Consider the following 19,923-nt stretch of genomic DNA (forward strand, 5'->3'; position numbering starts at 1 on the left):
GTAGCAAGCCTCTAGAATACAGGAGTATAGGTGGGGTAAATCTGGGGTTTACATGAGCATATATCTCTTCATAATGGATGCAATCAACAACATAACACTCAATGCTTGTGTAAGGTCCGCTTACACCAGGGTTCCCCAACTCCAGTCCTCAAGGCCCACCAACAGGTCATGTTTTCAGGATTTCCTTAGTATTACACAGGTGATAATTCCATCACCTGCACAGGCAATAATTCCATCACCTGTGCAATGCTAAGGAAATCCTGAAAACATGACCTGTTGGTGGGCCTTGAGGACTGGAGTTGGGGAACCCTGGCTTACACAGACAGATTCAAACTATATGGGGACTGAACATTAACTTGGTCGTTTGGGCGTCATACAGTTTGCATATTGTCGGCGGCACATGTCCTGCTTTACATGGGATGATGTGCTATGGACAACAGTGATTTTTAGGCCAGCACAAATTACGAAACTAGGTGGCAAATTATTGTTTTTCTTGTTCATTGACCGATTAATGGCAAATTTACAAGAGCATTCTTATGCTTGCAAGTTCAGCTGGATAATGAATGGGTCCTTAGTCAGTGAAGCATAGTGCATATCTCCGGCCACAAGAAAGGAAGCCGTAACATAGCGGGGTAGAAGTAAGACACAAGTCCATTTAGTTCAGTCTAACTGAAGTAACGCCACCTGATTTGGAACGGGATGCTCCATTTTTCATCCAAGTCAAGTCATGATGGCTCAAAAACCTGTCCTACAGAGAACACTATTTTTTGTGAATTAACAGTGCAAAATTATCTATACTCGCGGAAGAAAACTAATATTCTATGGGCATTGTACTAACATCTTTATACCTATGGACCTCCTGTACACAACTGAAAAATACATTACAGCACCCATCAAGCACCATGTAATGGTATTGGGTGGCTTCAGTTTTGCATTGAATGTATGCCCTTAGCTTAGCGGGCCTTACTTTAGAATAAAGATATACTACCATGCAGATAAATGGCAGTGACCACACGTCCATACACTATCATTAGCTGTGTATTCAGGACATTTTCCATATGAAATCCACACAGCTCCCAAAGACACAATTTGGAGTAGTATATGAAGTCGTTTTTCATAATTTTAAATAAAAACAAAACATATATGTTATTTTACAATCCATATGACTGCTATCTGAGTGGAAAAGAGCTGAAAGATAAAATGTCACATTTACTATTGGGAGACTGTATCAAGATAGATGTTTGCAAGAATTAATTTTAAGAGAGCTAAAAGTTGTTTAATAGCCAGTTACTGACATTTATCGTCAAAGTAATGAGCAGTTTAGCATCTGTGAAACAATCTATGATTGACAATAATTGTAGCAGAAGAAGAATTGCAAGGGGTTACCTATTTAGAAATACTGATGGCCTCAAAAGTAATTGACTTTGCCAGCTTGAGAAACCCTGCTGCGAAATGCATGTGCCATGGACCTGAATATAAAAATAATCACCACCTTATGAATACGGCATCATGCAATGTACTTCTCCCACTTCAAGCACATGCTCTTATCATCCCTTGACTGATGGAATGACGATTGTTGGACCTGCCACTAAAGGGAATCTGGCACCATCTGAGAGCAGCATGATGTAGGGGCAGAGACTTTAGCAATGTGTCACTTACTGGGCTGCTTGATGTATTTTTTTTTTTTTTTATAAAATCCCTATTTCATCTGCTGCAGATCTAGCAGTTCTCAGAATGCTGAGCTCTGCATAACCCCGCCCACACCACTGATTGACAGATTTCTGGGTAGATTGTGCAGAAAGCTGCCAATCAATGGTGGGTGCAGGGTTATTCAGAGCTCAAGAATATGCAGGACTACATGGCAGCAGGTTTATAAGTGCTCTAGTTATAATTTCATGCTGATAAAAACAGTGATTTTAGCAAAATTACACCAAGCAGCCCAGTAAGGGATACATATCTAGAATAAGAGTCTCTGTCTCTATATAATGCTGCTTGCAGATTAGGTGGCAAAAACGTGGTGACAGATTCCCTTTAAAGGGGTTCTCCAAGAATGTAATAAAATGGACCCCATCACAAAAATCAACAGCCCATCCCAGTCATGTGTCAGGATGCAATGGACCAGGCAACTGTTAGGTGGATTCATAACTGGCTTAGTGATCGGACTCAAAGGGTGGTTGTAAATGGCTTCACATCCAGCTGGATGAATGTCTCAAGTGGGGTACCACAGGGCTCCGTCCTGGGACCTGTATTGTTCAACATATTTATCAATGATTTAGATGAAGGAATTGAGTGTAAACTGATTAAATTTGCTGATGACACAAAGCTAGGAGGGATAGCTAATACTAGAGAAGAGAGAGAGAGGATTCAAAAAGACCTAAATAAACTGGAGCAGTGGGCAGCAACCAACAGAATGGTTTTTAACAGGGAAAAATGCAAAGTACTACATCTGGGCAATAAAAATGAAAAAAGCATATACAGAATGGGAGGAATAGAGCTAAGCAACAGTACATGTGAAAAAGACTTAGGTATACTAATAGATCATAGACTGAACATGAGTCAACAGTGTGATGCAGCAGCAAAAAAGGCAAATATAAAATACAATTCTGGGATGTATTAACAGAAGCATACAGTCTAGATCACGTGAAGTCATTATCGGTCTTTACTCCTCTTTGGTCAGACCTCATCTGGAATACTGTGTACAGTTTTGGGCACCACATTTTAAAAAAGACATAGACAAACTGGAGCAAGTTCAGAGAAGAGCGACCAGAATGGTGACTGGTCTGCAAACCATGTCCTATGAGGAACGGTTGCAGGATTTGGGAATGTTTAGCTTGCAAAAAAGAAGACTGAGAGGGGACTTAATAGCTGTCTACAAATATGTCAAGGGCTGTCACATTGTAGAAGGATCATCTTTATTCTCATTTGCACAAGGAAAGACTAGAAGCAATGGGATGAAACTAAATGGGAGGAGACACAGATTAGATATTAGAAAAAACTTTTTGACAGTTAGGGTGATTAATGAGTGGAACAGGCTGCCACGAGAGGTGGTGAGTTCCCCTTCAATGGACGTCTTCAAACAGAGGCTGGACAGACATCTGTCTGAGATGATTTAGTGAATCCTGCTTTGAGCAGGGGGTTGGACCAGATGACCCAGGAGGTCCCCTCCAACTCTACCATTCTATGATTCTATGATTCTATGAGGATGGACTACAGTCTGCAGAAACACAGCTCCCGAAACCTCTGTCTCAACTGACCGTGGAGCTGCATCGTAACTTAAGCACACATACTAATGAGTTGCTGGAGAAGAGCTGGGACATGAGAAGAAATACATCATCTTCTCTGCTGACTGACTGCACATGGAGGACAGAGACTGGAGATAAAGTCATTTGTGCTCAGTCAGGCAAGGAGAAGATTTCTTTTCAGGTCACAGCCTTTCTCCTTGGTTCATAAATATAAGTGTTCTTTAGATACAGCTCCTCTGTCAGTTGAGACATAGGTCTTGGGAGCTGTCTTTCTCCAGACTGCAGACCAATCCTGATACATCACTAGGATGATCTGCCATTTGAATTATGTGACAGGGGCCATTTTAATACATTCTTGGAGAACCCATTTAAGCTTGGGCTAAGCAGCTGGCAATGTCTCCCTTTCAATAGTTCACCTTATGGAGATCCTACTAGATTCAATCCATCCCTGTACTAAATGGGAAGAGTAGGGTTTTAGTGGATGGGAATACTTTTGTATATTGAACAATTTTGAGAAATTAATAATACAAAAGACATGTGAAAATGGAGAAAATAGGCAAAAATCAGGGTTAGTGAATTACCAAATTACTATCTGGTGGATTTATTAAAACTGTCAGTCAGCAAAATGAAAGCTAGATTCCCACCAGTTACTTTTTCTTGTGCACCAGTTTTAATAAAACCACATCTGATGGCTTCCACTGCATAGAAAAACCACATGGTCAATAAATATAAATTCTTCTGTGGGTTTAGGAGCTTGTTTGCTGTATATATCATCACTTCTCATTAAATATGTACCATCACATCATCATAGGTAAATATCTGTCTGACAAGACACAAGCTTTGATCCACATATTGGAATCATCTGGAATACATACCAAGAAAATCTTGTTTTCTGCCTCTAACGTGTGAGATTATTTTGCTTCTGACTGACATTTTAAACAATCAAAGGTATATTATGGTTTAGAAAATTAGATACATGAACTAGCGGAAGGCAAAGTACTGTGCAAAACTGCCTTTTATCCTGGATGCATCACCCAGCTTGTCTCTGCCACCCTTCATAATCCTTACTGGATAGAATGACTTTAATTTCTACAGGATATATATATATATATATATATATATATTCAGTACAAAAAGGTACCCACTGCATACTCCCCTAACCCTTGTGTGTCATTCTAGTGAGATAAATCATTATACATTGCAGACGACCATGGAAACCGTGATTAAGCTGTATCCTTTGTCCTGACGCCATTGTAACCAGTTGCTAAGTGAACTTCCACACAAGCCTCTAAAGACAATGGCAGCAGAAATACAGCATATTCAGACTAGTTTAATGGGCCCTTGACCTGTTTTCCAGCAGGAAGATGTTAAAGCAAGTGGAGTAAAAAAACGGCATGCAAAAGCAGTGCGCGTTCATGTACACAGCTGCCAGTTCAACATCCGACATTGTCTGTCTGTATTCACTGCATGTTCACAACAAAGCTAACAGTGGTCATTTATTCAGGCCAAATTATATGGCAGAGCAGCAAAGGGTTACCTACTCTACCGTTCAAAAGTTTGGGGTCATTTAAAAATGTCATTTTTTTTAAAGAAAAGCACATTTTTTTTCAATGAAGCGAACATTACATGAATCAGAAATACACTCTATACATTGTTAATGTGGTAAATGACTATTCTAGCTGCAAACGTTTTTATTGCAATATCTACATAGGTGTATAGAGGCCCATTTCCAACAACCCCCACTCTAGTGTTTTAATCGCACAGTGTTTTTGCTAACTCTGTAAGAAGGCTAATGGATGTTTAGAAAACCCTAGAAAGCCCTTGCACAAGTATGTTAGCCCAGCTGAAAATGGTTTGGCTGATTTGAGAAGCTATAAAATTGACCTTTCTTGGAGCTAATTGATAATCTGGAGCATTACATTTGTTTGTTCTATGAAACGCTCAAAATGGCCAGAAAAAGAGAACTTTCATGTGAAACTCGACAGTCTATTCTTGTTCTTAGAAATGAAGGCTATTCCATGCGAGAAATTGCCAAGAAACTGAAGATTTCCTACAACGGTGTGTACTACTCCCTTCAGAGGAGAGCACAAACAGGCTCTAACCAGAGTAGAGAGAGAAGTGGGAGGCCCCGCTGCACAACTGAGCAACAAGACAAGTACATTAGACTCTCTAGTTTGAGAAATCGATGCCTCACAGCTCCTCAACTGGCAGCTTAATTAAATAGTACACGCAAAACGCCAGTGTCAACGTCTACAGTGAAGAGGCGACTCCGGGAAGCTGGCCTTCAGGGCAAAGAAAAAGCCATATCTGAGACTGGCAAATAAAAAGAAAAGATTAATATGGGCAAAAGAACACAGACATTGGACAGAGGAAGATTGGAAAAAAGTTTTATGGACAGACGAATCAAAGTTTGATGTGTTTGGATCGCATAGAAGAACATTTGTGAGACGCAGAACAACTGAAAAGATGCTGGAAGAGTGCCTGACGCCATCTGTCAAGCATGGTGGAGGTAATGTGATGGTCTGGGGTTGCTTTGGTGCTGGTAAAGTGGGAGATTTGTACAAGGTAAATGGGATTTGAATAAGGAAGGCTATCACTCCATTTTGCAAAGCCATGCCATACCCTGTGGACAGCGCATGATTGGAGCCAATTTCATCCTACAACAGGACAATGACCCAAAGCACATCTCCAAATTATGCATGAACTATTTAGGTAAGAAGCAGGCAGCTGGTATTCTATCTGTAATGGAGTGGCCAGCGCAGTCACCAGATCTCAACCCCATTGAGCTGTTGTGGGAGCAGCTTGACCGTATGGTGCGCAAAAAGAGCCCATCAAGCTAATCCAACTTGTGGGAGGGGCTTCAGGAAGCATGGGGGGGGGATTTCTCAAGATTACCTCATCAAATTAACAGCTAGAACGCCAAAGGTCTGCAATGCTGTAATTGCTGCAAAGGGAGCATTCTTTGACGAAAGCAAAGTTTGAAGGAGAATATTCTTTCAAATAAAAATCATTATTTCTAACCTTGTCAATGTCTGGACTATATTTTATATTCATTTTGCAACTCATTTGATAAATAAAAGTATGAGTTTTCATGGAAAACACAAAATTGTCTGGGTGACCCCAAACTTTTGAACGGTAGTGTACCTACAACCACCAGTCTTGCTTTAACGGACATATGTGAGGTGTGTTGGTAATCTGAATAACTGAACAGGATGGACTGCAAATCAAAGGCAAAACTGCAAAAAGTAAATATATATATATATATACACACTAGTGTATGTTCTTGCATCTCTAGCCATCTAAGAACAATTAATATGACCTATTATTCTGAATATCTGCAGCAGATCAGATATCATTCTTCTGCAACTCACCCTGCAAATTATAGGATTTTTCAATTCGTAAGCAAGTTTCAAAATGTCAGCCTCTGGTGCCTATACAGTGCAGGAAAAATGAAAGAGAATGTTACTTTCTGGTGAAGATTCCAGCTGCATTTCCTAAGGGTTTCCTTTACCCTAAAAGATACATTTGCAATAACACCGTCTGCAGGAAAACTGTAACATGGTTAAGTGAAGGTGTTTTATAATGGGATCCCTGAAGCCCATTATATTACGGGTGGTACTCTTCTCCCCACAGTACTTCTATTACGGGTGGTACTCTTCTCCCCACAGTACTTCTATTACGGGTGGTACTCTTCTCCCCACAGTACTTCTATTACGGGTGGTACTCTTCTCCCCACAGTACTTCTATTACGGGTGGTACTCTTCTCCCCACAGTACTTCTATTGCGGGTGATACTCTTCTCCCCACAGTACTTCTATTAAGGGTGATACTCTTCTCCCCACAGTACTTCTATTAAGGGTGATACTCTTCTCCCCACAGTACTTCTATTAAGGGTGATACTCTTCTCCCCACAGTACTTCTATTAAGGGTGATACTCTTCTCCCCACAGTACTTCTATTACGGGTGATACTCTTCTCCCCACAGTACTTCTATTAAGGGTGATACTCTTCTCCCCACAGTACTTCTATTACGGGTGATACTCTTCTCCCCACAGTACTTCTATTACGGGTGATACTCTTCTCCCCACAGTACTTCTATTACGGGTGGTACTCTTCTCCCCACAGTACTTCTATTACGGGTGGTACTTTTCTCCCCACAGTACTTCTATTACGGGTGGTACTTTTCTGCTCACAGTACTTCTAATACGAGTGGCACTTTTCTCCCCACAGTACTTCTATTACGGGTGGTACTTTTCTCCCCACAGTACTTCTATTACATGTGGTACTTTTCTGCTCACAGTACTTCTAATACGAGTGGCACTTTTCTCTTCACAGTACTTCTATTACGGGTGGTACTTTTCTCCCCATACTACTTCTATTACAGGTGGTACTTTTCTCCTCACAGTACTTCTATTATGGGTAGTACATTTCTCTCCATAGATTTTTCTTATTATGCGTGGAACACATTTCTCCCCATAGTACTTATATTAAATGTGGCACATACTTACTGGTTATACAACTGAAACATGAAACTATCATTTAATAAGTGCAGAAGCCGTCACCAACAGCAGCGGCATATGGGCGCCAGCCCCTCGATATGTAGACGTATGCAGTAGGTTTTCTCTCTGAATACTTAATTAAGCAGCTTTATGTAAATGCAGTAAGTATACACACAGAGCCCAATAACTAATCTTCATACCAATCAAATGTATGATTTGCAGCAATGTTTACCTGCCGGATTTTAGAGACAAAATAAGGGCCATTCTTAAACAGTTTGTGCCCTTTCTGTCAGTCCAAGGTAAGCAAGGAAGGAGTGCTTCGGTGTGGTGACACCAGGGGGTGCCGTTTGAGGTCTGGGAGGATGGAATGTGACATCATAATGGTTCTTAGGAAAGAGCATTGTTAAGGGAATGAGATGAGCAAATTCTGAGTTCTGGTACCTATCTAAGCATGATAAGTTACCGTTTACTGCAAAGGCTTTAAGTGCTAAATGTGTCTCCATGCCACTGCTTTGAGCAGCAGACATAGCCACTGTTTGGAGAGCCTGTGAGGCAGACATGACAGAGAGAGGTGACAAGAGGCTCCTAGTGTCATTGATGGAGAGCCCTAGGGTAGCCTCTTTTTGGACTGCGGTCTGGAATTTCTTCTCTTCTTCCAGGAACTCACCATTCTGGTGCTTCTTAACATGACGGCTGAAGACAAAAGGGTGGGTGGTCTTAAACAGGCACTCCTCGCAGCTGAAGGTCTGGCGGGGAGAGTGCTTGAGCTTCTTGTGCAAATTGAGATTGTCTTTGCGCTTGCAGCTATAGCTGCACTGGTCACAGTGAAAGGGACGCTCTCCTGTGTGGACACGCACATGCTCAATCAGCTTATTGGCCGTCTTTGAGAGGTAGCCACACTGGTCACACTTGTAATGATTCCCGAGCCGATGCTCGCGGATGTGCACTTCCAGCTCTAGCTGATTTGCCTTGACCGTCTTGCAGATCCGACACTTGTACTCCATCTTGTAGTGCGTTTTCAAGTGACATTCCATGGCTGCAGGGCGGTTTGTGGAGTAAATGCAGAATGGGCACCTAGAAAGCCATGCAAACCATATAGACAGTTAGTTTTATCACCTCATGCATGAAGACCACACATAAGCGAGAACATATTGACACGGACTAAAGGCATCTATGCTTTCATATGAACACATTTCCAAAAGCTTACTACGATTTGGCAGCTTGAGCACTCTAATAATACTGTGAAACATTTTACGGAACTTACTGCAGCAGTCTGTTTCTGGCAGTTTCTAGTCTGTGCATGCACTCCAGACTGTCAAAAAGCAGCCTCTGATTTCAGGGAAGGCTGCAAGTCAACCCTGAAAGGATAAGTCACCATGTTTTACAATATAAACTGCACCTGATGGACCTGATGAGGTGGATGTACTTACTATGAAATTTGTCAGAATGTCTGTGTAATCTTTTTTTTAAGTTGTAGCATCTGATATTAATGCAAATTTTTTAATATGAGATGGGAAAACTTTCATTAAGTATTATGAAACATTCAGACATGGATTTTCAAGGTAATTACATCAGCCTCATCATGTCTGAGACATTAATGTAAGCAGAGTCACCACCGCTGCTCCCAGTGTCTGTTATGGTCTACAGCATTGACTTTATGTGGACAGCCAATCAGTGATCTCAGCGGTTCGTGCCATGTACATTCACAAAGGAGCTATGCTCAATTATTGGCTGCATCGGTGTTGGCATGATATCGGCGCTGCAGCCAATAACAGACACTAAAACAGTAGTGCAGACTCAGAGTTGGACCAGGGCAGGGTAAATAAAGCACAGTCTGTTTTTTTTTTTCTTACTAGTAACAGAGCTTATAACTTTTCTGAAGAGGGACATCCCCTTTAAGTACTTGGCATTTATAGCTCTTTCAGATCTACTGTTATCTAATTGAGGTCAGCAGAGAATATTGAAGAAGTTGAGCTTGGTGATATAAAGTTTTCAATTTTCTTTCATATTAATCAGTATTTTAGTATGAAAAGCTATATAATTACTGATTTAGGAAATGCACGTGAGTCCGGTCTCCCTGGTCCACACAAAATTGAGTACTGTGCTGTCTAGGAGCAGTGTAGGGGTGGTGAGAATCCGGACTCTTGAGCTTTCTCTGTGAGTCCTGCCGCATTTATACAGCTTTTTATATAAAAATACTAAAAAATTTGAAATGTACGTACGTACAAGCTCAGTGTCTCCCATTCTAGATTAAGCTGCCTTCCTACAGGATCGCATTACAGATTCAAGATAATATAATATAATAACATACTTATTTTGGTTACGCTGTATAGTTGTACGGACTACATGGACAATGATACATTGAAACACTTTGTTTCATATATGACAACACACAACAAAAATGGATATATTACTGCATTAAAGGGAACCTGTCATCACAGAATCCCCAGTCTAACTAACGCCAGGCGAGTACAGGGCGTGGTATTGCTTTTTAAAAGAATTGACTGTGCTGATCAGGATGTCAATTAAGTAACAGTGGGCATGACTACAGGGTAGACACTGTGCACATCTGTGACTGCTCCGTGCTGTGCCCGCCCAGATGACTGCAACACAATGGCACACAGTGGGATATAAAATTATTTTCAGCCTTCCACTCATAATGCTAGATGGAATAAGGGCAGTCCTGGAATTCATTAAAGAGGGAATTCTGTAATGACATTTTCACTTTAAACCAACTTTTTCTAAGTGTACATTTTATACAGAGAAAAGATGGACTTATACAGTTTCTCCTGAATAATAAATCCACCTTTAGTAAGCTCTTATCACCACATCGGCTGTTTAGCTCTATATATTTAATGCTAATTGAGAACCTGTGATCTATTCAGCTTTGTAGACATTATACCTTCACTATAACCCTTTCAGGACCGTTCACAAAGTGATGCAAATGGTATTAATAAGGTTAGTCATAACAGAATAGGAAGTTTCCATTTATAACAAATAAAATATAAACTTAAAAGGGGTTGTCCCATTTTAATCAATAGATCTTGGAATAATTGTAAGTTCCACAACTGGAGATGCTAAAAAAAAAAAAGTTCATGTGCTGAGATAAACTCGAAAATATGCCCCTACTATGTACTGTATAATGGTGACGTCCAACCATGTACAGCTCTCCCAGCTCATGGTCGGCACATACCACAGCATTTATGATAAGTGAGTATACATGAAATAGTAGGGGCTCGCAGCTGCTGCTTTCTGAGGTTACACATTTCCCTGCTTCAGGTAACATAGGAGTGAGAGTATGATGCATCTCCAGCCCTCTGAGCTCATCATAACTCAAGTCAGTGATGTTGGTGCTTCAGCAGCCGCTGAGCTTATATCTCACTATCTTGATTTAAGATGAGCTCACAGCCCTGGTGATGTGGCAGAAATACTTGCTCCTGTGATAAAGCAGGCAGGGAAATGTGTTAACTCAGAAAGCATCAGCTATGAGTGCTTGCTGTTTCGTCTGTATACTCACTTATCATAAGTGACTTATGCTTCCTACTCTTCCCTATGCTATGGTATCTGCTGACCATGAACTGGAGCAGCTTTGCACAGACACAGCCATTACAGAGTACATAGCAGGGACACATTTTTAAGATCTGAGCAGAGGAATTTTTTTTCCCCACACATCTAATTGTGGAACTTATTATTATTACAAGATCTATTGGATTAAATTGTACTTTGTTCGTGGGACTACCCCTTTAAATGCTATCAATGATAATTGTTTGGGAATAAGGGCATATTATGACTGTGTATTCCTAGCTATGTAAGCAATCTTACGAGAATGTCTTGCATACATATACAAAAATAATCATATTAAATACAACAGGATGTTTCATATGCTTAACACAGGAAAAGTTTTTGTACTTGCTTTCCTTACTTGAGCCCACCGGTAGGGACTGTGTGGCATTTCTTGTGTTCTAACAGCTGTTCAGGTGTCTTCATGAACTTATGGCACACGTCACACTCGTACATTCGAGTGATCAGATGAATCTGCAGGTGTCGTTCAAACATTGGTTTTGTTTTGCAGACAAAATTGCAGAACACACATTCAAAACCTGCCATTATAAAAGATCCATTAGCTTAAAACTTTGATATCCTAATATCATTAGAAATTCTAGAAAGGTAATAAACTGCAGGGGTTTTCAGATTTACTTTTGTTTTCTATCTAAAAATAAAAAAAATAGCTTTATTTACTCACTTTACCTGTAGCACAGCATCACGTTCTTTATTATCTGGCTGCAGCGGTGACCTCACAACTACAACATGTGACCGCTGCCGCCAACCACTGGGCTCACCAATCATGAGCCAAGTAACTGGCTGCAGTGGTCACATACTGTAGTCATGACGCTACTGCTGCAACCAAGTAATGGAAGACTGAAGGTGGCAGTGGACAGGTAGTGCTGAAGTGTCAGGGGTAAGTAAGGCTCATTTTGTTATTTGTTTAGATAGTGGATGCTATGGAAAAGAAACATTTAATTCGGGAAAATCCCTTTATAAATTGACGTGCAAAACATATATTTGCGATGCAGAAAGTAGCAATAAAATGAAACAAATAATAAAAAAAAAAAAATTAACAGAGGTCCTCCAGGACTTTGATATTGATGGCTTATCCATAGAATAGGTCATGAATATCAGTTCCACCCTATGGCACCCCACAATCAACTGATTGAAGGGAATGCTCACCCCTTGGTTGTCGCTCAGGTTTCATGAGACTGAATTGCAATATCAGGCATAATCACTGCAAAATGTATGTTGCTATGCTTCGGAAACAATGAAGGGAAGGCAGCAGTCGCCAGAGCGCTGTGGCTCCACATCAGTGTGGGCACCAAATGTCAGGCCACTACTGATCTAATAATTACAGCCTATCTTATGGATAGGCCATAAAGGTCCCAGAAAACCCCTTTAACCAACAGAGATCTCATTTTAGCAAAGCAATGCCAGATCACCATCTTACCATTTATTGTACATACAAGTAGGAGATCTGTTGTTACAGTGTTACCGATATTCCGTTATTGTAAATGTTATATTGCTCACAATTCCTTATTTTAGGCATTGATTAATATCCCTTTTCTATCAATTTTGCCGTTCTTCGACTCATTCCACAACATATATGGTAGTTACGTGCTCACTGCAGAGCTTCTTATACAGTTTATATGCACTTAGGTAAAATGGGAATTACATTGTCACTGCACACAATGATGCGCTTATAGGTCGACAGGAGAGGACATTGTAGCACTTTGTGTGAGCCACAGTTACCTTTGTCAGATTTCTCTTCACTGCTAACAAAAGGCTGGGAGCGGTGTCCTACAGAAATCACCAACAAGCTGTTTGAAGTCGGGTTTCTTAGTGGGGTGTCCGAGTCTTCTTTACTGTTGGCTGAATCACTAAGTGCTGACAATGAAGAAGAAGAAGGGCTTACGGATTCACTAGGGGTCTTTCTTTCATCTCCTAGAGAAAAAAATAAACACCCTTTTAAATGGTACACTGACTTCAGATAATTTTTCTAGACGCAGGGCTCCATGTCACACATGGACTGGGTGCACATGATGATTTCCATACTGGCCCAGATGCAACAGTTTGCTCTGTGAAGGTGTTATTATGGCTTACCAGGGACTGTCAAAATTCCTGACATGTCTGTCTTAGCAAATACTTGTATTTCTTATGCATCAATAATGCTGGAGAACCTTTTCTTGACATTTTCCATTATGCCATCCCCCTTTTATTTCTCCATGAAATTGATGCCAATGTCTTACCATTCCCTTTGTCAACATGGTGTGCCCCTATACAGCCAAATGGTTAGCTCTTGTTGGGCAGTCAGACATTATCTGAATTGTATAGAATGCCTAGGTATTTTATAAAATGTCTAAACCTTGAAGACATTGTAGAAAATAAATTATTTGTGTACATTTTTCTAATAAATACTATAATATTACAAGTGACCAAATTATAACTTAAAACTTAAAGGCATTATATCATGTATTAGCATACATCTGTAACTTAATCCGTGCTCATTTCCTAACCCTAATAAATGGCCTTATGTGAACATGCATTTACATTTTGCATGCACATCAATTTACGTTTCAGTTCAGACTCCCAGGTTTTTTCTTTGTAGTTTAGTGTGCTTTAGTACATATAAGGGTGTGGCTGCCCTTTGTCTGAGCTGAAAGGTTCATTCTGCCTCTCAGGTCCATGCTTCTACTAGGGGTTCAGTCTCTCTGCCCTTATCCATATGTATGTCACTTGACAAATGGTAAGGTTTTAATATTAGAGTTAGGACTGTCCCATAAGGGTTACCGTGACGTGGTGGGATGGCTTTTACATTATTTTGATCAAAATTATGTTAACTAAATACCCTTTATTATTTATTATTATTTTTGCACTGTGCGATTTATCCATTTACTTCCAGTTATTTCGGTATTTTGCTTGTCTTTGGTTTTTCCCTAATAAATGAAAGACTACAATGATGTAATGCTAGCTTTCAGGTAATATATCCAAAGTAATGGATAAAAAAAATTAGACCAAATAATATTTTATTAAGTATTGATAAACATATTAAAAACATATAGAAAGTTGATCCCACAGTGCAAGTGGCATCAAAAACAGTGAGAGAGGACAATAGGTAATGCCAAAGTGCAATGTGGGAGAGGACAATAGGTAATGCCAAAGTGCAATGTGCGACAGAAAAATAGTTAATACCAAAGTACAATGTGCAAGAGAACAGGTAATGCCAAAGAGCAATGTGTGAGAGAACAATAGTTAATACCAAAGTGCAATGTGCGAGAGGACAATAGGTCATTTCCCAAGTTCAATGTGCGAGAGGACAATAGGTAATTTCCCAAGTGCAATGTATGAGAGGACAATAGGTAATGTCAAAATGAAATGTGCAAGAGAACAATAGGTAATGCCAAAGAGCAATGTGCGAGAGGACAATAGGTAATGCCAAAGTGAAATGTGCAAGAGAACAATAGATAATGCCAAAGAGCAATGTGCAAGAGGACAATAGGTAATGCCAAAGAGCAATGTGCGAGAGGACAATAGGTAATGCCAAAGAGCAATGTGCAAGAGGACAATAGGTAATGCCAAAGAGCAATGTGCGAGAGGACAATAGGTAATGCCAAAGAGCAATGTGCAACTTGTCTGTTGTGACCGTTGTTTTTTCTTTCTTTGTTTCTATTACCTTTCGGTTGGTCCATTACTATTTGAGTCCATATTATTTGGTATCCCTGCTTCTATTACTTTTGAATTTTACTTTATTTTTGTAACATATTGTGAGGTACAGATATTCCTGATGTTATTGCTTTACAACTTTCAGGTAAGTTTATTCATAAAGTTTTCTCATCTTTCTGTCAATTTTTATTCGTTTGGATTTCAATCCACTAATATTTTACTCATTTATACAGCGTCACTAATTCCAAAGTGCTTTACAGACATTATCATCACTGTCCCCATTGGGGGCTCATAATCTACATTCCCTATCAGTATGTCTTTGGAGTGTGGGAGGAAGCCGGAGAACCTGGAGGAAACCCACACAAACACGGGGAGAACATACAAACTCCTTGCAGATGTTGTCCTTGGTGGGATTTGAACCCAGGACCCCAGCGCTGCAAGGCTGAAGTGCTAACCACTGCATTGCTAATAAAGTGCCCTCCCCTATCGTCCATTATGTCTGTCTCTTAAGGCCTCCTTTCCTTACCTGAGTGCTTGCTGCTGATGTGAGTTCTCATATCAGCTTCTTCCATGGTGACAAAGTCACAAGTACTGCAGCAAATTGAATACATCCATTGTTCCTTGTCTACATGAAGAGACATGTGGCTTACAAACTGGACATTCAGCTCGGTTTCAAAGCCACAAACATGACAGCTATTCGGGATGAAGAACAAAAAGTGTCATTATCTGTGGATAAACTGCATTATATGCCCTTCTGCAAATTCTGTCACCATGCAATAGCAATGTCACAAAGCCAGAAGAGAGGATTTCCATAAAAACTATGAAATGCTCCTAAGGATTCTTGGATGTTATGACATGAAAGATTAATACTGTTATTTTTTAATCCTGTGAGTACTGATGAAACAAACAAAAAATCTTTGAAGACGTGCCCCCCTTCCAACCATATATATATATATTGCCGGGTATGTGTCATGACATTACACTGTGGAGTATAATGATGATGTTAATTGGGAACTACATGTTCCAGATGCTGCACATCACCTAGCGGATTCCTCTGGGCAACAGAGGAGCAATGTAACCCTGCCAAATCCAGTTGTAAAGGCTGGTTTGTTGCTAAGTAGAGAGCACACGGCACCTCAGAAACCAATTCTAACAATCTGGACCGCTTCCCAGGTTACTCTGCACTAGTTCACAAGCTTCCAGGAACTTCATGTCCCAGTCAGTGCTGGAATATGCACACAATGCTGCCACCGGCTGTTATTTAGTGAACAGGACATTCACTGTACAAGAACTCAGTTCATTGTGTGACAGCGCAAACTGACAGGTTCACGGCCTATTTTTAACCATGGACACAGGGTAAAGGGAATGAGACTTCCAGGAAGTCTCAAATAAGGCTGGGATCACACTTGTGCACAGAGATTGGCATTTCGGTTCTGTTAGAGGAACAGAAGAAACCCAAGTCCTGCAGGAAACTAGGCAGTCCCATCGAGGAAACAAATAACGTCAGATGGAACCCAGTAGGGTCCATTTGCTTTTTGGCTGGTTGTCATTTTACAGAATTAAATAAAGCAACATTGCTGCGATTTTTTTTCTGCAAAGATGTCTGACCTTCGTCTGAGCCTTCGACACAAGTGTGAACAGTGCTGTATAAAGGCTATAAAATGCGTAGTGTCTGGATGCTGTGGAATAGATTGACACTATATAGATATATAGGAAAAAATGTGCAAAATATCCAGCAAGGGGTCCTTAAAATCCAGCTTTTATTGTCAATCCATTAAAATCCAAGAATTAGAAATCATCACAGACACGTTACTGACATAGGTCCTCTCAATGGACCCCTTGCTGGATTTTTTGCATATTTTTTCCCCTGTCATAGCAATGGTGTTATCCGTGCAGCGGGGATTCCTCTGTTCTGAGGTGAACTGATTGTTTCTTTCTGTTTGACTATATACATTCATACAGGACAATTATACATTTCACTAAAGAAAGTAAATCCATGTACTTGAATAAATATTATTTATAAGCTAGGAATTTTTTATGAACAAGCTGGATATTTAGATTTTTTTTGATAATCTAAGAAATACAGTTTATGTGGTGTTATCCAGCGGCAAAGAAAGCAGCTTTCTGAGCAGGACGATTGGCATTGGTCATGTGATTTAATTATTTATTTTACTCACTTATATAGCGCCATTAATTCCATATAGACATTATCATCACTGTCCCCATTGGGCCTCACAATCCCCTAAATTCCATATGTCTAAGAGGTGCGCTCCTCATAATAAATATGGGTTTTCTGTGCTAGAAATGCCTGCTCCAATCTGACATACAGTACAGACCAAAAGTTTGGACACACCTCATTTAAAGATTTTTCTGTATTTTCATGACTATGAAAATTGTACATTCACACTGAAGGCATCAAAACTATGAATTAACACATGTGGAATTATATACTTGACAAAAAAGTGTGAAACAACTGAAAATATGTCTTATATTCTAGGTTCTTCAAAGTAGCCACCTTTTGCTTTGATGACTGCTTTGCACACTCTTGGCATTCTCTTGATGAGCTTCAAGAGGTAGTCACTGGAAATGGTCTTCCAACAATCTTGAAAGAGTTCCCAGAGATGCTTAGCACTTGTTGGCCCTTTTGCCTTCACTCTGCGGTCCAGCTCACCCCAAACCATCTCGATTGGGTTCAGGTCTGGTGACTGAGGAGGCCAGGTGATATGGCGTAGCACCGCATCACTCTCCTTCTCGGTCAAATAGCCCTTAAACAGCCTGGAGGTGTGTTTGGGGTCATTGTGCTGTTGAAAAATAAATGATGGTCCAACTAAACGCAAACCGGATGGAATAGCATGCCGCTGCAAGATTCTGTGGTAGCCATGCTGGTTCAGTATGCCTTCAATTTTGAATAAATCCCCAACAGTGTCACCAGCAAAGCACCCCCACACCATCACACCTCCTCCTCCATGCTTCACGGTGGGAACCAGGCATGTAGAGTCCATCCGTTCACCTTTTCTGCGTCGCACAAAGACACGGTGGTTGGAACCACAGATCTCAAATATGGACTCATCAGACCAAAGCACAGATTTCCACTGGTCTAATGTCCATTCCTTGTGTTCTTCAGCCCAAACAAGTCTCTTCTGCTTGTTGCCTGTCCTTAGCAGTGGTTTCCTAGCAGGTATTTTACCATGAAGGCCTGCTGCACAAAGTCTCCTCTTAGCAGTTGTTGAAGAGATGTGTCTGCTGCTAGAACTCTGTGTGGCATTGACCTGGTCTCTAATCTGAGCAGCTGTTAACCTGCGATTTCTGAGGCTGGTGACTCAGATAAACTTATCCTCAGAAGCAGAGGTGACTCTTGGTCTTCCTTTCCTGGGGCGGTCCTCATGTGAGCCAGTTTCTTTGTAGCGCTTGATGGTTTTTGCAACTGCACTTGGGGACACTTTCAAAGTTTTCCCAATTTTTCGCACTGACTGACCTTCATTTCTTAAAGTAATGATGGCCACTCGTTTTTCTTTACTTAGCTGCTTTTTTCTTGCCATAATACAAATTCTAACAGTCTATTCAGTAGGACTATCAGCTGTGTATCCACCAGACTTCTGCACAACACAACTGATGGTCCCAACCCCATTTATAAGGCAAGAAATCCCACTTATTAAACCTGACAGGGCACACCTGTGAAGTGAAACCATTTCCGATGACTACCTCTTGAAGCTCATCAAGAGAATGCCAAGAGTGTGCAAAGCAGTCATCAAAGCAAAAGGTGGCTACTTTGAAGAACCTAGAATATAAGACATATTTTCAGTTGTTTCACACTTTTTTGTTAAGTATATAATTCCACATGTGTTAATTCATAGTTTTGATGCCTTCAGTGTGAATGTACAATTTTCATACTCATGAAAATACAGAAAAATCTTTAAATGAGAAGGTGTGTCCAAACTTTTGGTCTGTACTGTAATTTCAGCTACAATGTGTGCCAATTTGGTGCAAGTTATTGCGCAAATGCCCCTTCCACCTTTTTGATCCCAGAAAACTGGAATAGTTGTAGAGGAAATATTTAATGGGGAACAATAAATGTCCAGTGTATATTTTGATCGCTACTTTGTGCTAAACTGCACAATGTATTTTTGAGCCATTTTGGCTAATAGGAGAGCCGGCCTGTCCCCTTTAATCACAGTCTGAGGACAGATCTGATTTTAAACAGACATTGCTTTTATCAATTTAATATTTGAGATTCGTAATGCCATAATTGGCCTTTTCAGATAAAATGAAATAATTGACTGAATTTCTCGTAAAAGGTGTGAAAGCCATTAACCTGAAAAAAAAATCCTATTAAAATGATTGAAAACATCTTCAATGCAATAGTGAATAAAAAAACACAAGTACATGAGTGCCTCTCACCTATAGTAATATGGGTTCTTCTTTTTCTCGCTGGTATCAGAAATGACGGCACTGACAATATCTTCAGTATCAGTGCTTACCAACTTTACCGCGTGGACAGTTAGGTGCTGGTTCAGGTTAGCCCGGCACTTTGCAGCATAAGGGCACAAATGGCACTTGTACTTTCTCTCTTCTGTACAAAAACAGTAATATTACATCCGTCACATAGGCTACATTATACAAGAGGAAATGTCTGCCCATCGCAAGGGTTAGAGAAATCTGACCTAATGTCGCCCATGAAATACCAAACTGGCAGCACAAGATGAAGAACAAACTTGAGATGATACAAGTGGGCCGTTCCCAGGCGTTCACCATGTCGATAAAGAGGTGGGCTTCAGGGCAAACTTTTAATATTTCACAGTAATGAAAGCTGTACCTGTGTGCAATAACAGATGTCGAGATAAAGTCTGCTGTCTACCAAATACTTTTCCACAAACATCGCATGGAAAGAGCTGTTCATTCAGCTTCCAGGCCGTTAACCCACTGCCTGCATCTAGTCCAAGTGTCTCTGAATCTGCAACGATGGAGAAAATAC

At 40.4% G+C, this 19,923-nt stretch overlaps 1 protein-coding gene across 3 annotated transcripts in view; it reads right to left on the reverse strand.

Annotated features, from left to right (window-relative positions):
- Window positions 1-245: 245 nt before the first annotated feature.
- The window catches only part of ZNF827 (zinc finger protein 827), a 260,321-nt gene continuing 240,643 nt past the window's right edge, over window positions 246-19,923 (reverse strand). Inside the window, exons 9-14 of one of the 3 annotated variants that reach the window (XM_073642498.1) lie at window positions 19,765-19,902; window positions 19,350-19,521; window positions 15,478-15,644; window positions 13,041-13,232; window positions 11,662-11,839; window positions 246-8,813 (exon numbers count right to left, since the gene is read on the reverse strand). In XM_073642498.1, the coding sequence (XP_073498599.1) occupies window positions 8,006-8,813; window positions 11,662-11,839; window positions 13,041-13,232; window positions 15,478-15,644; window positions 19,350-19,521; window positions 19,765-19,902 (1,655 nt within the window). In that variant the 3' untranslated portion in view covers window positions 246-8,005. Of the gene's footprint in view, window positions 8,814-11,648; window positions 11,840-13,040; window positions 13,233-15,477; window positions 15,645-19,349; window positions 19,522-19,764; window positions 19,903-19,923 lie in introns of all 3 variants that reach the window. The other 2 variants (XM_073642499.1, XM_073642500.1) reach the window with 2 other exon arrangements.

The sequence above is a fragment of the Phyllobates terribilis genome, unplaced genomic scaffold (genome assembly GCF_046119375.1).
Source record: "Phyllobates terribilis strain yellow unplaced genomic scaffold, ASM4611937v1 Scaffold_1__5_contigs__length_1240528914, whole genome shotgun sequence".
Classification (NCBI taxonomy): domain Eukaryota; kingdom Metazoa; phylum Chordata; class Amphibia; order Anura; family Dendrobatidae; genus Phyllobates; species Phyllobates terribilis.